This window comes from Gouania willdenowi, chromosome 4, assembly GCF_900634775.1.
Source record: "Gouania willdenowi chromosome 4, fGouWil2.1, whole genome shotgun sequence".
Lineage (NCBI taxonomy): Eukaryota > Metazoa > Chordata > Actinopteri > Blenniiformes > Gobiesocidae > Gouania > Gouania willdenowi.
The window spans coordinates 9080078-9093091 of NC_041047.1; the positions used below are offsets into that span (position 1 = coordinate 9080078).

The 13014-nt window shown below is 39.0% G+C and overlaps 1 protein-coding gene across 1 annotated transcript; it reads right to left on the reverse strand.

Moving 5' to 3' along the window:
- Nucleotides 1-1621: 1621 nt before the first annotated feature.
- On the reverse strand, nt 1622-11350 carry tm4sf18 (transmembrane 4 L six family member 18). The gene is made up of 4 exons (XM_028444881.1): nt 11027-11350; nt 4230-4298; nt 3668-3810; nt 1622-2580 (listed from the first exon to the last, which is right to left on the reverse strand). Exons 1-4 carry the CDS (start codon nt 11204-11206, stop codon nt 2382-2384), a joined length of 591 nt encoding a protein of 196 aa, XP_028300682.1. The 5' UTR covers nt 11207-11350; the 3' UTR covers nt 1622-2381.
- Between the last annotated feature and the right edge of the window lie 1664 nt (nt 11351-13014).

Here is a 13014-nt window from a genome sequence, read left to right on the forward strand (position 1 = left end):
CTCTTCTTTATTTGGGTTAGTGCGTGGATCAATAATTTAAGACCCAGTGCAACTTCAAGTTTTACTTTTCCTGTGAAATAAATCACTAACAATAACAAAGCCTTCTAATGCAACCTTATAATTAAGCTTGTGGCATTGACAACTTGTAAAATTTTGTATATTTTGTCTATTATTTTAAAATGGTCTAACAGTTCTGAGGCAACATTTACTCAGTGGGGGACTGTTGAAGATCAATAATGAGCAACTCTGTCAATTCCCAGTGCTCATGTCTGGGAATTCGTTACAGAACAAGTTTGAAACAATTTTTTCAACCATTACATGTAAGACCCTTTCCAAAAAAATAGAATACCATGGAAAAGTTGTTTAATTTCCATGATTCAATTCAAAAAGTTAAACTTTCATAGATTATAGATTCAGGGCAATTTCAAGTATTTATTTGTTTTACATAATTTGGGCTTCCAGCTCATAAAACCCACGAAAACAGGAATAAAAAAAATTAGAATACTGTGAAGAAATCACCATTTACTTCTCAGTTTTTGCAGAAAAGGACTGGACTGTTGGCCAGTGGTCCAAGGTCCTCTTTTCTGATGAAAGTGTGTCTTTCATTCAGGAATTAAGGTCCAAGGGTTTGGAGGAAGACGGGTGAGGAACAGAACAGAACATTGCACCCCAAATCATGACTGACTGTGGATATTTCACACTGGAATTCAAGCAGCTCAGCTTAGAATGCAGCAAGTGCTGGAAACGAGAAGGGTGGAAGTTATTCAGAGCGCCAAATGGGTCAGGGCGCTTTCAAAACTGCAGTTCTAGTTTGGAATTTCCTGTCAGCTGTGGCAAGGAACTGTCTAATGTGTCCCAACTTAGACAATGTAACAGCAAACTGACACTGATAACAGGGTCATGGTTGGCCGCTGCTTGATGGTTTCTGTAACAGGTGAAGATAGAAAGTTCTGTAGCACCATTGCTGTTTAAATAAACGCATTCCAGTAAGGGATCTCATGGTGACTCATGTCCATAACACCAACAATACCCAAACAATCAGTGATAGATATTAGTCCCAACAGGATCTTTACTTTAAATGTCCAATTTACAGTATTTTTTAATTAAGTGAAATATTCCATAATAATTTGACGGAAATGTAAGGATTTTGTAAGAATTTTGAGGTTTTTTGTTTTTTTTTTACAGTTTAAAAATTACTGCAATCATGTGATATAAGCACCAGAAAAACTGTGTTGATGATTCATGTTTTCTCTGTCATTTTTAACTCTCTCCTGTGGGCCCAATTGAATGGTCTAAAGGGCCGAATTTGGCCCCCGGGCCTTGAGTTTGACACAAGTGACCTACACTATGTCTTTAACTGATTAAAGAAAAAAATGTCTCCAGCAGCTTTAAATGATAAACCAGTGGCCAATTTCAGCATCGTCATACACAATTCAACAAGGTAAAAGATATTTATGAAAACTTTGAGATAAAAAAAAGGTTCTGAGTTGGTCTTTACATTTTTCAAAAGTCCAATCCATGCGGACCAAAATGTGTTTAACATAATGTTATGACAGATTAGTGTAATACCAATAACAAGTCTAATGTGGGGGGGAAAAAAGCAAAGACTTGATACATGAAATGAAAATCATTCTTTTGTTTTTATTTTATGACGTAAAGAATAAATTGTACATTATAAAAATATGCAGCTAGAATATAAAACACTTAAACTATCAACTGAAACACAAAGAGAGCAAATTACATTCATAACAAAACCACAAAAACAACTCACTTGTAATGCACAACGTTAATGCACAAACTAAAATGTAGAGAATGAGTAATATTTTATTGTTTTTATTTGGATTAAATAACAATAATAATAATAATAATAATAATAATAAAACCTGTACGGCTATCACACAGACTTTTATGCTCCCAGTTACAATGCCAGATAAAGTCGGGGCATAGAAATGGAAGAATAGTTGCTTTTTTTATGTAATTATGTTCAACACTATAGAAGCATAATAAATATGAGCTCTCTATGGGTTCCTAGATGTAAATTTTCTTGATGAATCCCACATTGCACCCACTTCAAACATAATCATTCTTTCTCCACCATAGAATGGAAACGCATCCTCATCAGATCTCACACATCTATAAAGTTGTAGTGACTAGGGTTTGAAATTAGGAATTACACCACACTCACCCACAGAGTGTTCACAACATTCATGTGTTGGTGTTTTTCTACCAAGAAAGTCTGATCGTACTTACACACAATTTGCCACACGGCAATGAGAACAGGTCGATATGTATATGTTTGCAATGTGTCCACATCAATGTTGCATTGTGTTTCGTAAAGGTTAGTATGAAGTAGGCATGTATGTATACTGTATGTGCTTTTCTTACACATTAAGACTATACTCCTGCTTGTAGCAGCAGGGCCGACACACGGCGTTGACTAAGCCGTTCCCCAGCTGTAGGATGCAGATGATGAACTCCAGCACAGCGAGGCCCAGTAGCACACACTGTAGAGTCACGTTCCACTCCACGACGTGTAACGGTTGGCGGCACTGTGACCAAGTGTCTGGCTGCAGCAGATACCTGGGACGCAGAGAGGGAGTAAAGAATGACAAACAGAAAGCAACTAAACCAGGGGTGTCAAACTCATTTTAGTTCAAGGGCCAAATACGGACCAGTTCGATCTCAAGGGGGCCGCAAGTTTTAAGTGGGAAAAACGAACAATTTCAACATTAATGTCTTGAAGTTTGCACTTACAGTTATAAATTAGACAAAGTATGGAAGGCATCAACAATATCTAAGCAATAAGTGACACATTCCTAAATATCCTTTCATTTATTTATTTTTTGACCAATTCTTATTTAATTTGGGGAGATTTTGTAGAATAATTTGAATTTGAGGGCCTTTTAATGTCTGCATTAATATCTGCATCGCCGAAGAAAAAAACACAGGGTTTTTTGTAGTTTTACTGTCATTTTGTGTATTTTTCTGTCATGTAAGTTTTTTTGAGTGATTTTGTGTGTTACTCGGGTCATTTTAAGTGTTTTTATTGCAACTTTGTGTGTTTTGGAGTCATTTTAAGTGTTTTTATTGCAACTTTGTGTGTTTTGGAGTCATTTTATGTGTTTTTATTGCAACTTTGTATGTTTTGGAGTCATTTTAGTATGTTTTTATCATCATTTTGTGTGTTTTCTGTTATTTCGTGCATATTACTTTCGTTTCGTTTTGTGTGTTTTTGGAGTCATTCTGTGTTTTTTTTCATTTTGTGTGTTTCTGGGGTCATTTTTTTTCATTTCAATTGTCCTCTTGAGTATTATTCTGTCACTTTGTGTGTTTTTGTTACTTTCTTGTGTAATTTTGTTGTAATTTTTTCTGTGTAATCTCAAGTGTTTTTGGAGTCATTTTGTGTACTGTATTTCTCAGTATTTTAGTGTGTTATTCTGCTATTTTGTGTGTTTATGTAATCATTTTGTGCGCTTTTGTTGCCGTTTTATTTTCTTTACTGTGACAAATCTCTAAACTGTGACCTGTGGAGCCTACCTATCAACAACAATTCAAGATTTCACAGTATGGAACATTAAAAAAGAGATGTAGTGTGAAGGAAATAAACATACCAATACATATTGGTATAAAAAAGAAAAGCTTCCTAAATGAACCCTAACGTCCTCACCTGCCCCCCTGGTCAGCAAAGGGATACGTCCATCCCATATTGGTGAAGCACTGAGGACCCTGCACCAAGGCAAACCCAGAAATAACAAAACAGTATCCGGACCCGACCAGGCCGACCACAGCTGCCAATACTGAGCCGCACATCTGTGGAGGAGACACACGACACACAAAGGTTTCTTTAACTGCACATGTCTAAAAAAAAATAACCTCCTGCTTGTGTGAGTGTGTGCATTTGTTTTTTTGAATGAGTGTTAGCTTCTTTTAGAGCAGCTGCAACGTGCACACACACACGAGCACACTGCAGCTGCGTATGTGGCATGAGTAGCATTTTAGTCTTTTGAGTATTAGTTCACAATGAGACTCTTGTTCTGTTGTCACAGCAAGATTAGCATTAGAATTAATTCCCTCTCTAAAGGAAGCAAGTGTTAGCTTTCCTAATGAAAACTCAGAAGCTTTACTTCCACAAATAAATATTTTAAGAAAAAGAACAATTTTACAGATAATAGAAGCATCTTGTTATAGCTACAGTAGGAAGTTGCATTTGCTAAACTTAGCTTTCTTACCATTAAACTCTCATTCCAGCAGCAGCTACATTTCCCCAGAGTGATGAAGACCACAGCTGGAACCAACATCTGAAATTAAAAAACAAAACAAAACAAAAACATTTAAAAAATAAAAGACTCATGTAATGGCTTAATTGATTCAGTGGTGTCATGTAGGACTTTGGGTGTGTCAGTCAGAATCAGCCATCTTTCTCTTAAAGACCACCATTCACCTGGTTTAGGTGCACTCAGTTCAGTTACATAGCAGACAGTCTGAAAAACATTACTGTTGCATTAAAGGGGACATATTATGCTATTTTTCACCAATCTCCATTTGTTCCAAAAACCCCAAAAACATATTATTTGAGGTTTATTTTCACAAACTCGCCTGTTTTCCAGTGTTTTAGCTTCTGAAAAGTCACTTCCTGAGCAATTCTAAAATCGGGCTGTTTTGAGGTCTGCGTATGCATATTCATGAGTGGGCGTGTCTATAGACGCTCACTCACTTCATGTCTCACTCTTTTACAGGGTGATCCACACACTGTTGTTATTGTTTTCAGCCAAAAAACTGCACATTACAGTAAAACACATGGATATTTAAGCGGCTATTGTTTTCGTGAGTCCGTCTCAGGGCTTCAGGATCCGTGCATTTCAGCTGCAGCAATCATTGAAACTCTAAGCTGCTAATCACTTTCTGCTCCTCCATTGCTCTTCTGACTACAGGAATAGTGCAGTTAATGTGATAATCATTTGTTTTCTCCAACCGCTGCATTGCATTGTGTCACAAACACGTCAGATCAGCGATTCGAGGCGATATAGCAGCCTTCGCCAATACGCCAAACCACAAGATGCACTGGAAACCACAAGGGCGGAGTACACCTCCGCATGAACAAATAGTGCATACACTACAGTGTCTGTTCACTGTGGAGGCGGGGCCCCAGCAGCAGGCAAGTTCTGTATTTAGTTTTACTGGTAGCCATCACTCCTTTGCTAGCGAGAAAAACAATGGCGGACTTTCGCAAAAGTTTTTATCAGGTTGGGGGTGGAGTTACCAGCGGAGGGGAGGGTATTTTCTTTCCCGATTTGACTTGTGACATCACAAATCTGGAAAATTTCAAACGGAACAATTTTCTCTGTGTTGTAAGACTTACAAAGACCACAAAAAAAAAACAACTGGATGGATTTATTTCACATTTTGTGTGTCTGTGGACACAAGTTACCTCATGTGTGATCAAAAAACTGCCAAAGTGAATTTTTCATAATATGTCCCCTTTAATGTCACCACTGCATCTCTTCTCATTATTATTTACCGTGTAAAGTAGGCACGGCAAATTTATTTGTATAACGCATTTCATACACAAGGCAACTCAATGTACTTTACAAGATCAAAAAGTGCAACAGAAAACATTAAACAGCTTAAAAATCAATAAGAGCATTTAAATCAGCAGTAAAAATATTTAAAATCATCAATAAAAACATTTAAAATCAGCAACAAACACATTACATCAACAAAAACATGGGTAGTTAACAGTGTTTCATTGTTATAAAACCAACTGAACAAACAGCTGATTATCTGTTCAGTGTTAAATTGAACATATGGAATTATTGTCTTTGTTCTTACAAGAGCGTTTTACATTTGATCTGACCCAGAGTCAAAGCATAACATGTTTAAGCAAAATGTGACAGGTTGTTGTTGTTTTTAATTGTGGAGATGATCCCATGGGATGGAAATTGGTGTGATGTTCATCTTTATTAAAAATAAATAAATAAATGAATAAATGAAAAAAATAACTGAGCTCTTAAACTCTCGCGTCCGAATAGTCCCTCCTATCTCCTTTCCTATCCACTATTCCTTCACCCCCGGAAGTGTTTAAGTGGTGGCCATGATAAAGAACGTCCAAGTTCTCTTTAAGCTCAGGAAAAGAGGCTCAATGCTTCCTTTTTTACCTCCTTTCATCTAGGATACACTGATGCATCCTTTACTAAAAGAGACGAGAAAATACTGATCCACAATTCCTTGCGGCGACAACATTTAAAGGGAAACGCACACCAGATAACCGACAAGTAACGAAGATCATGTAAGTTACCATTGCAATAATATGCTTTGAACAACTTTAAATAAATAATCTAAAACCCATATCGTATTATATGTAAGACATATTATCAGATTCTGAGTGGAAGGTGAGTGTGAGCAACCGCTCTCAATGTGACGTTCTTTTAGTTTCACTTTAGTTCCTCGTAGCCTGGTAGCCTCTTTTCCTTTGATTTAAATTCAAACCGTGTGATTTTTGATCTTATATCAGCGAAAAGTGTTATAAATGTGCTTTTAGTCCATTTCCAGAAATTTGTAGTCATAGTGTAATTGTTACAACTGGTTCCTCCCTCTCACCTAACACACCTGATTCAGATCAGCAATCAGGTGGAGAGGGAGGAGGAGCTGTATAAAGGACTGAGAGGACCAGAAGACTAGCAGCAGACATGTGGGGAGAATTTCTTTTTCTGTGCCCTGCTCGATGATTATGAGTTTGTTATTTTAGTTTGGGATGGAGATTACTGGTAATCCTGTTTTCATGTTTCTTCATGTAGATTTAATGTTTTGGTGCATTTTTGTAGTTTAGAGGAGGTGTCATTTGTGTTGCAGCCCCTCAAGCCTTCTACTAAAACCTCCTAGAAGGGGCTGTAACATAAATGGGGGCTTATCCTGGACCACTTATTAAGGGTCCTACCTGAGTCATTGGGGTCAGCCTCCCTGAAAGTGACATTTGGCTTTGTTTAGTGACTTTGTGTGTTTAGTGGTAATTGTGCTGTGGTGATCATGTGTTTTTCCCTGTGCTACAGTGAACTATGATGGCACGGGAATTGTCACTTTGTTTAATTACCACTACTTCGTTGGCAAACTGGCAGCAACTGTGGATTAGTCTAGTGTTCTGTTGTGATGATGGGGCTCTAAGTGTATGTTGTTTAGTTTTCCATTGCCCATTTTTGGGACCAGTATTAATGTAACTTTAGCTGTGTCTATTGTTTTATGGGTTGTGGCCCAGCTCCAGACATGTTACTTTAATACTTTTTTTGTGTTTGTCAGAAATTTGCACCATCGTTTGCATCTTTGCTTTATTCCTGTATTTAAAAAATGAAAAATGAACATGGGCACAAGTCATTATTATTGTCTCATAGAATTAGACTCCACATGGCCCCGTATCCATTGGTGAAGTAAAGGGAAAAGAAGTGGAGTGCTATAAATACTTTGGACTCTTGCTGACAATAAAGTGGATTGGAAGGTGAACACAAATCAGTTCTAGAGAGCAAACTGTTCTTCCTGGGGAAAGAAGCAGCCTTCAAACGTAGCAGGAAACTCCAGCAGATGTTTTATCAGTCTGGGTCGGCCAATGTTCTCTTATTATACTAGTACTGGTTGTATTGGAACATCAAAAAAAGAGAAGAGACTGGAGAAGTTAGCTCCTCTGTTATTATATTTAAGCCAATAGTTAGTAATTACACACACATAGGCTGAATTAACGTGAGTAGAGATTTGTCCCAAAAAGGAGAGAAATTATGAGAATCCCATAATAGAGTAAAAATTTCATTTTAGGATAGTTCACTTACTTTGTCAAAGACTTTAAATCACATCCCAACAGAGGAAGCAAAAGCTCTAAGGTTATACAGTATATACACTGAGAAAAACATGCAGAGAGATACCAAAGCATCTAAACAAATACTGGATGCCTCCCATAATGCATTATCTGTAAACAAGGAAGGAAAATAATATAGTGAGGAAATAAGAGACAGAAGGAAAAGAGGGGTTAGAAGAGCAAGAGAAAGGAGGACAGAGAGCTAAAAATAGATTTTCTCTGTGGAGTTTAGCTTGATCTTTGACTGTTCAGACTTTTCACAAATTAATAGAAGTGGCCTTTTTCCAAGTTAAAAAGTAAACACATTTTCAACAGAACTTGATTCATGTGGGGACAAAAAACAAGTATGGAAATAATACATCCCAGAGAAAACAATTCCTTTTAATATTTACATCAAAATCAAGGTCAATCACTGATAGAAGGCAATATGTTTTTACTTTCGTAGTGTGTCTGCAGGACTAAAGCTCAACCGGAGCATTGTAAAGAGAAGTGCAAATCAAATTATTTAAACATTTTAACAATTCTCCCGTATTAGAGTTTACAGCAAATTAATCACTTTGAAAATCCTTAGATTATCCATTTCATCAACAAAGCCAAGATTTATGTATTGACGTAGAAATGAAGAGAACAGTTGCCGGTGCTGACACACACGTGCACTACTGGAAAATATACCATCCATTAAAGTTTTGTTGTGTTGTTAAATGCATAAAGTAGCCAACATTTTTAACCGTACTGCTGAGTGAAGTGCAACATTGGTAAACAATGTTAACCTTGTCCACATAATTACAATCTCTTCTCTGTTCCTGCATGAAACCAAACTAATACCACTTCTGCTCAGTTGGAGCATTAATCCATCAGATCTGCAGCATTTAGAGCAAGTGGATTACCTTTGAATTCATACAACACTTCATTGTTCTCCACAAACAACTGCCAACACATCCAGGCTGATGGTGCTAATGAAGCAACTGCCCGCATGGTCATGATATTTCAATATAAGCAGAGATAATGCCGTGTTATTTATCGACATTTTAGCTAACAGAAGCTATAAATGGACTTGGACTTGATTTTTATATAGCGCTTTATCACCACACTGAAGCAGTCTCAAAGCGCTTTACATATCAGCTCATTCACCCAATCACTCTCACATTCACACACCAGTGGGACAGGACTGCCATACAAGGCACTAGTCGACCACTGGGGGCAACTTAGGGTTCAGTGTCTTGCCCAAGGACACTTCGACACATAGTCAGGTACTGGGATCGAACTCCCAACCTCTCGATCAGAAGACGACCCTCTACCACCTGAGCCACGGTCGCCCTATAGGCTCTCCAGTTAGCTTAATCTTGCGCAAGTCGTTTATTTGAAATCTACGACTCTACGCCCAGACATTGCTTTGTATCTGTGGCAAAAACAACATAGTAGTGTTTGGGACTCTTCTGAGTAAAGAGTCGCCGTTGACGCAAGTCGCTAGAAGTCTAGTGGATGAATGTATGGCAAGATGGCTAAGTTAGCACTGATGTTCTTCTAGGGGCTCTTTCAAATGTACACCCATGAACATTAGGGATAGCTAACAGCTAGCATAAGCTAGTGCTCACTGTTCAGCTGTCTATTTGTAAACACCAGTCAAGGGACATAGTTCTTTTCAACAATATCAATAAAGAAACATTTGCCCAGTGAACTGAACAAATAAGCATAAAGGGCATGAAGTGTTATTCCAGGTAACAGGTAAGTACAGGAGTTTCAGACTTACTTTAAATAAATCTACATTATAGTTTATTGTTAATTAGCCACAATGTTGATGAAATGTGACATCAAGTAGGCAACCATACATTTGCTGTAAGTAGAGGATCAGGATATGCTTTAGTACAAACTCATTTTAGTTCAGGGGCCAAATACGGAGCAGTCTAATCTTAAGTGGGCCACAGAAAACAAGTAATTTCATCATTATTGTGTGCTAATTTATGCTTTTTTTTGTATATATAAACAACAAAATATGTAAGAAACTGACAATATCCCAGCAATAAGTGACAGATATCAGTCACAAGAGGATCTTCACTTTAAATTTCCTAGATTTTGTAACCAATTTCTCTTTAACAAAGGGAAATATTATGTAATAATTTGAGGAAAATTGAACGATTTTCTAAAAATGTGGAGTTTTTTCAAAACTATGAGCCACTGCAAATATTGTACACAAATATTTACACAATGATTCATGTTTTCTTTGTCATTTTTACTTTCTCCTGTGGGGCGAATTGGATGCTCCAAAGGGCCGTCTTTGGCCCCCGGGCCTTGAGTTTGACGCATGTGCCTTAGTAGTTTACAAAGGGGGTTTGAAGATCTGAGCCATCCAACCAAAGGGTTTGAATATGTCTTTATCTCTGTAAAAAATAAATAAAAATGACTCACTAAAACAGACAATCATGGGTATCTGTATATAATTTGTCAGCAGGAAAATGACCCAAAACAGGGACAAAAGCTACTTCATCAGTCTTAAGACTCAAGCCCTGTCGAAAAAATGTGACTCTACTCTGAGTCACTGACGCGTGCATTCAGGGGATTCTCAGTGGGGACTCAGTCAGGGTCACATGGCTCACATGCTCTCAATAAATCTCATTCATTTGGTTTCGGAGGAGATAGAAAAAAAAAAGTGTTAAAGCACAGCTTCAGGAGAAACAAAAAAATGGTTTCACTTAATTCTTCCTGTGGATGTATTAGTGATAAATATATTCAGTCTAACAAACTGTAACATTCAAGAAAGTTATTTGTCTTAATTTTGAAACATATTAATGTTTATGTTGCATAAATCTCCACTTTACTGCCCCACAAACTGGGATGAATTCCGACCAGAACCTCTTCAGGAATTTGAGCTACTGAACAGTCAACACTCTGAAAGATGCTTACCCAACAAAAGAGCAATCACAAATGACCCTAGTCAACAATTTTCCTGGTCCTTCAGAGGTTAGGTTTGGACATCAGGCAAAAAACAAAACAAATAAAAGCTTATTATATCACAAGAATATTGAAAATGTTAGGGTTAGGGTTATGAAAGTGTTATTTGAGTATTTGCTGCCACTGATGTTGGTTTGTTTCACAGGTAAACTAATAGAGTATAAAGTAGCAATAAGTATGAGCGGTAATTTCTGACAAACTTTGTTCCCAATGATCCAAATAGACAAAAAACTCACTCACCAACAGACCTCCACCTCCTAGTCCACCAAAGTACCAGATGAAGCTGGCCAGGCGGTCCTGTTTAATGTAAGCGATTTCTCCCATAGGAAAGAGTAGCAGCAGGTTGGCGATGATACAGCAGAGGGCAAGGGGCAGCAGAGCCAAGCCCAGGGACCTGGCAAAACCCACCGAACAACACATCCCTCAACAAGAAAACACAGCCACAACCACGGGAAGGAGAGGGGAAAGCAAGAATGGGCCCGAGGAGGGAGTGAAGGAGAAGAGAGGAGGGAAGGGTCGGGGCAGCTGGGGGAGCCAGGAAACAAGACCAGTGACGAGTCTGCTGTGTGTTTGTGTGTGTGTGGTATCCAACACATACTCCTTCCTTTACAGATGTCCTGGAATTGACAAAACATGCAAGAGGAAGCACACGCACAGGAAAAGGATTGACCAGTAGTGGCTCAGCCAGATTAATCCCCCCTAAAATGATGTTTGTATGCATTTTTTATCACTTCAACAGCAAAACATATCAAAGCACTCTAATATTTCCCAACCGTAGGTGAATATAACCCATTACTAATAAATGCAGTCATCATTAAACATGTGTGTGTTCTTACATTTAGGCATATTTGTTCAATACTTAAAGAAGTATAGGGCAGGATCAAGAAATTAGACTCCATAGTAACACGACGATCGTTAGTGTAACAGCAGTCATCAGCCAAAGTGGCGCGGGGGTGCGCATCAACTCTTTATCACCCCAACACAGCTGATTTTGTGACTAGAGGATGGATACCAGACCAAAGCCTGACCGGACCCAATGGCACTGGTCGGGTTCGGACAGATATTTCGAACTGGTGGTCGGGTTCGATCACATAATGCGTTCCTGCTGCAGCAATGAGAGCAGGATTAGCACTATATATGTCATTTGTTTGAGGTAAAAATTAGGTTTTAACTGTCGGGTCGGACTCGAATGACAAAATGCGGCCTGATCCGCACCCCAACTGTGACACAGTTCTTTATTTACTCGCTATTCATGTGACTGTTTACTGCAAGGCCTGCGCACATGCCTCTATGGAACCAAACAGTAGTTTGGTTCACTGTGCTTGTTGTCTTTCAGTCTCAAAGCCGTTGTCGTCTTCTTCATTTCCAGCAGTGGGACGCCTCTCCAAGCCGTCGTCTTCTTCTTCATTTCCAGCAGTGGGACGCCTCTCCAAGCCGTCGTCTTCTTCTTCATTTCCAGCAGTGGGACGCCTCTCCAAGCCGTCGTCTTCTTCATTTCCAGCAGTGGGATGCCTCTCCAAGCCGTCGTCTTCTTCTTCATTTCCAGCAGTGGGATGCCTCTCCAAGCCGTCGTCTTCTTCTTCATTTCCAGCAGTGGGACGCCTCTCCAAGCCGTCGTCTTCTTCTTCATTTCCAGCAGTGGGACGCCTCTCCAAGCCGTCGTCTTCTTCTTCATTTCCAGCAGTGGGATGCCTCTCCAAGCCGTCGTCTTCTTCTTCATTTCCAGCAGTGGGACGCCTCTCCAAGCCGTCGTCTTCTTCTTCATTTCCAGCAGTGGGATGCCTCTCCAAGCCGTCGTCTTCTTCTTCATTTCCAGCAGTGGGACGCCTCTCCAAGCCGTCGAGAAGGCGTCATTTGATGTCACGTCTGCAGAACTGCGCAGGAAATTTGGCCCCAGAACAAATGCATCACACAGTCTGTTTATAGCAATAGGTAGAAATGTGTTTGGGATCATTCTCTTTGCTTGTGAGCGCTTCATCACCAGTGTTTGGAATAACAACGTTTAAAATAACGGCGTTAGGTAATGGCATTTGTTTTTCAGTAACAGGGTAATCTAATTAATTACTTTTTACGCCGTTACAACGCCGTTATCGTATTGATTGAATAAACTGTGATCCGAAAGCATCCCTGGCTTCATACGCAGCTGTAGTGAGGAGGTGGGTTAAAAACAAGGTGAGCCATTATGATTGGCTGAGGCAGTGTCATGTTCCATGGTAGCCAATCAGAGC

Coding starts and splice junctions, on each gene's coding strand:
- tm4sf18 (XM_028444881.1), bottom strand. CDS start 11,206: ATGTGTTGTTCGGTGGGTTTTGCCAGGTCCCTGGGCTTGGCTCTGCTG. Junction 3,811..4,229: donor GCTGGAATGAGAGTTTAATG/GTAAGAAAGCTA, acceptor TCTCCTCCACAG/ATGTGCGGCTCAGTATTGGC. Junction 2,581..3,667: donor TTTGCTGACCAGGGGGGCAG/GTGAGGACGTTA, acceptor TCTGCGTCCCAG/GTATCTGCTGCAGCCAGACA.